This window comes from Emydura macquarii, unplaced genomic scaffold, assembly GCF_026122565.2.
Source record: "Emydura macquarii macquarii isolate MOO-44397 ecotype Brisbane River unplaced genomic scaffold, CSIRO-AGI_Emac_v2 contig_1257, whole genome shotgun sequence".
Taxonomy (NCBI): Eukaryota; Metazoa; Chordata; order Testudines; family Chelidae; genus Emydura; species Emydura macquarii.
Window position 1 is genome coordinate 5736 of NW_027131394.1, and position 4670 is coordinate 10405.

The window sequence follows — 4670 nt, forward strand, 5'->3', positions numbered from 1 at the left end:
TGTTGTCAGTTCATCTCTTCTTCCGCCTGCTTCTCCATCTCTTCTCTTTGTCTGTCTCTTGAGGATGATCTTGGATTGCCCAGATGATCTTGTTCCATGGCCGTACCACTTCAGCCTGCGCTTCTTCATGGTCGTCAGAAGATCTTCATATCACCCAGCCCGTGGGGCGATGATATTCCAAACCTCTTCATTAGTGACATGGTCAAGGTAGGAGACGCCCCAGATTTTACGGAATACAGGACTTTGGGAATAGAGGTTGTCATATTTAAGGGTGAGGGGAGACAGACACAGATAGCTGACAGCATCCCACCAGGTGTGGACGGCTTGAAATGGTCACCGAACGTCCTTTGAACTCTCCTGCCCAAGGCACTGCAGGAGCCTCCAATGCTGACGTGACGGAGCAGCCGGGAGGGACAAGAAAAAGTCCGATTTCCTAATGGGAGCTGGTGAATGAGGGAAATGCCTGAGGTGGACAGGCCAGTTCTGTGTCTGGGCAGAGACTGAGGCTGCTAGAATCAGAGGCGTGTATTTAAACGGGGGGGAGCAGGGATTTGTGTGCAGGTTTCACACACACGGGATGGGAGATCGACGGGCCTGGCAGCAGGAGGTCTGGCTAGAGGATGATCCGCCCCCTTGGAGTCTCCTTATAAAGGCACAACAGCGAGACACAAGATTTGAGTTTGCCTGAGAAATGTTCCCATTCCCAGCGACTGCATGTGCTCAGAGGGATCGCACAGAAGGCAGAGCAGCGACTGGGACACATATGGAACAGAGAATCTCAGAAGATGAGGGTTGGAAGGGACCTCAGGAGGTCACATGGTCCTACCCTCTGCTCAAAGCAGGACCAACCCCAACTAAATCATCCCAGCCAGGGCTTTGTCGAGCCGGTTCTTAAAAACTTCTAAGGATGGAGATTCCACCACCTCCCTAGGTAACCCATTCCGGTGCTTCACCACCCTCCTATCGAAAAGGTTTTTCCTAATGTCCAACCTAGACCTGCCCCACTGCAACTTGAGGCCGTTGCTCCTTGTTCTGTCATCTGCCACCACTGAGAACAGCCTAGCCCCATCCTCCCTGGAACCCCCTTTCAGGTAGTTAAAGGCTGCTGTCAAATCCCCCCTCATTCTTCTCTTCTGCAGACTAAACAAGCCTGGTTTCCTCAGCCTCTCCTCATAAGTCTTGTGCTCTAGCCCCCCTGATCATTTTTGTTGCCCTCCTCTGGACTCTCTCCAATTTGTCCACATCCTCTCTATAGTGATATGGTAGCGGAGAAGGCTGCGCTGCTTTGGGGCAAAGCTTGCACCTGACTCAGGATTATACATTGTCTTTTCCTTCCCCAGTGTCATCTGTTTGTCCTTATCTTTCCGTTATGTCAATTGCTGTAATGTTGGCATGTGTCAGACAGCCCTGGCTGGGATGGTTTAGTTGAGGTTGGTCCTGCTTTGAGCAGGGGGTCGGACAAGACACCTCCTCAGGTCCCTCCCTACCCTCATCTTGAGGCATCATTCTTTTTTCTTTCTTTCTTAAAATAAAATGTGTGTTCAGAGACCGCTTCCCCTTTTTGTACAGTCCCTGCTTTGCTCTGTGTCAGTGTGTGTCTCTGGTGCAGTAATATGTGGCCGTGTCTGCAGCAGCCATTGAGCGGAGCTGCAGGGAGAACTGGTTCTTGGAGGAATCAGCGGAGATGGTGATTCGACTCTGGAAAGATGGGGCGTAGTCTGTTTTCCATGTGGAAGCACTGTAGTATACCCATCCCATCCATTCCAGTCCTTTCCCTGCAGGCTGCCGGATCCAGCTCCAGCCGTAACCAGAAGTGATGGTGTCACCAGACACGGTGCAGGTCAGGGTGAGGGTCTCTCCGGGCTTCACCGCTCCCGGCCCAGACTGGACCAGCTGGATTTGGGCCAGGACACCTGGAGAAGGAGGGAATTTCAGGCATTATACCACGGGTCAGACCGTTCACGGGGACTCGCCCTGCTCTATTGAAGTCAAGGGGCATTCCTCCATCGGGCAGAATAGAAGCAGGATTTTCCCTGTCCCCCTCCCGCAAACACTCACCGGAATGGGTGGCTAAGAGGAAAAGGAAGGTGAAGAACGAGTCCATGGTGGTTGGATGACGGAACAGACTCCCCAGCAGACAGGACTGGGCACTGCAGTGTCTGGGGAGTGACTGAGGCTCCTGCTATCAGCAGTTTGTATTTAAACAGGACCCCCTTGGTGTGGATTTGCATGCGGGTTTCACCCAGCGGGGATGGGAGATGAAAGGGGCGGGCAGGGCGGTGGTTCGGGGCTAAATGGGGGGAAACCGAGTGAGGTGGTTCAGCTGCTGCCCTGTAGCAGAGCAGGAGAGAACTGACCAGCTGGTAAATTAGCTCTGGTGTTAGATGCTAGAAGACTAGGGTTGGAAGGGATCTCAGGAGGTATCTAGTCCAAACCCTTGGTCAAAGCGGGTCCAACTCCAGTTAAATCATCCCAGCCAGGGCTTTGTGAGGTCGAGCCTTAAAAACTTCTAAGGATGGAGATTCCACCACCTGCCATCCGTCTGTTAGTATTAAAAACATGTACAGAGAGACTGAAATCTATCTCATCAGCTTTAGTTAGTCAGAGAAGCTTAGAATTCAGCAAGTCCCCACTCTCTGTAAAGTGGAGAAATCTATGGCCGTTCCTTCACATCCTGGTGACCTGGTTTTTAAATGGGCGGCGTTGGGGTTGTAGTGGTTCTATGGGGTTGTGGGTGACCATCAGGTGGTCCAGGGACATCTACAGAGAACAGATCACTGACCACAGGCAATTCCAGGAGGAATGAGCCAGAGCACAATGGAAAGTGATGGAGAAAGACCTTTGTTTTGTGGATCATGTTTGCTGAAGGATTTACCTGTCCTGTGCGTGTCATTCAATGAGGGACAATCAACACTCATCCTTCTACTTGCTTTCCTCTAGCCCACCTCAGCATTGCCTTTGTGTGAGATGCACTCAAATGTTTGAATGCTTAGATCTCAGCTGTATCCCTAAATCGAAAACCCTGAAGCTGGGTTCTTGGAGGTGATGAACTCTTTGTATTGTATGACTTTCAAACCAAACCTTGAACCTTTTGGATAATCTGTGCATTATTCCTAGATGGACAGAAACTCTTTCCTTTAAAAACTGCGTATTTGATCACTGGCTAACATTAGCTTTAATAAAAACTGTTATTTGCACCACAATAAGAAGTGGCCATGACTTCGATGGTCAATGCATTCAGCACGAGATAATACCCATTTCTGGAATTGTCTCTAGATACAGGTAATCGGTTTAGCAGTGACGGGGAAGGGTGTGGAGCGCCACCTCCACTAACGTGTTCCATCCATTCCAGGTGGCCCTGTCGAGTCTGATAGACCCACCCCGGTGATAAGATTCAGTGTCTGGTGTCTGTGGGTCTATGCTGGGCATATAAAATAAATATAAACCTGTCCATAGAAAGGAGTCTCTCCAGGAAACGTCTGATGGGGAAGCAACTCAAGGCACAGGGAGAGAGAGGCTGGTTTCAGGCACCAGAGTGTGACGATAGGTTTGAAAGAAAGCGGAGGGGACTGGGCATGGAGAGCAGACAAGCAGCTTGTGGTCTTTATAAGAGAAAGGGCTGTGAGTGTAGACAGAAAGGGTGCAGAGACACAGGGGAGAGCAATGGAGCGCTTTATTTTGGAGTCCCTTTGCAAATCCAGTGTGTTGGCGGGTGGGTGTGCGCTTGCTGCTCCCTGCTGGAGGGAAGGAAACCGGTCAGTGTCCCGTGGGGGGCGGAGGACGGGGTCTGGAGCCAACACTCCCAGCTAACCTCGCCTCACTGCTCGGTTTAGAATCCGCTTCCCCTTTTTGTACAGTCCCTGCTTCGCTCTGTGTCACTGTGTCTCCGGCGCAGTAATAGGTGGCCGTGTCTGCAGCTGTCAGCGAGCGGAGCTGCAGGGAGAACTGGTTCTTGGAGGTGTCTGCAGAGATGGTGATTCGGCTCTGGAAAACTGGGGCGTAGCTTGTATCCCCATCACCTGGATATATACGTCCCATCCACTCCAGCCCTTTGCCAGGGGCTTGGCGGATCCAGCTCCACCAGCCACTAGTAACAGAGCCCCCAGTGACGGTGCAGGTGAGTGTGAGGGTCTCTCCAGGCTTCACCACCCCCGGCCCGGACTCCTTCAGCTGCAACTGGGACAGGACACCTGGGAAAACAGGGATTGCTCAGTTTCAAACCCAGCTTTGCCCCAAATCAGCGCCGCCTCCCGCAGCCTCACCCCGACACTCACCCGGGGCTAGAGCCAGGAGCAGCAGGGGGCTGAGCAGAGAATTCATTGTGTGCTAGGAGGGGACAGAGATCTCGCCAGGGGCAGCTCAGCTCTGGGGGGATGGGATGGCGGATCTGGGCGCCCCGGGGCCGCTACTTCAACATAGAGCCCGGGGCGGGGATTTGCATAAATTGTGAACGCCCAAGGAAGGAGACAGAGAGAGCTGATAAAAAGGACAGGGCCCCTCTGCCTCTCTGTGCCCCTCCTGGACAGACAGAGAGTGTTGGACAGACAGATACATGCTTTGAGCCATCGCTGCAGAAGAGGAAAACACAGAAATGCTGAGTGAATGCAGTTGAAACTCTTACCGCCCCTCATCAAATGACGGTGTCAATTCATTCATTACTGTGAACAAAG

General features: G+C 52.2%; 1 gene segment (V, D, J or C); it reads right to left on the reverse strand.

Annotated features, from left to right (window-relative positions):
• Positions 1–1587: 1587 nt before the first annotated feature.
• LOC137154596 (immunoglobulin heavy variable 4-59-like) lies at positions 1588–2104 on the reverse strand. The segment is given in 2 exon segments: positions 1588–1913; positions 2059–2104. Coding segments are annotated over 2 exon segments (372 nt in total).
• Between the last annotated feature and the right edge of the window lie 2566 nt (positions 2105–4670).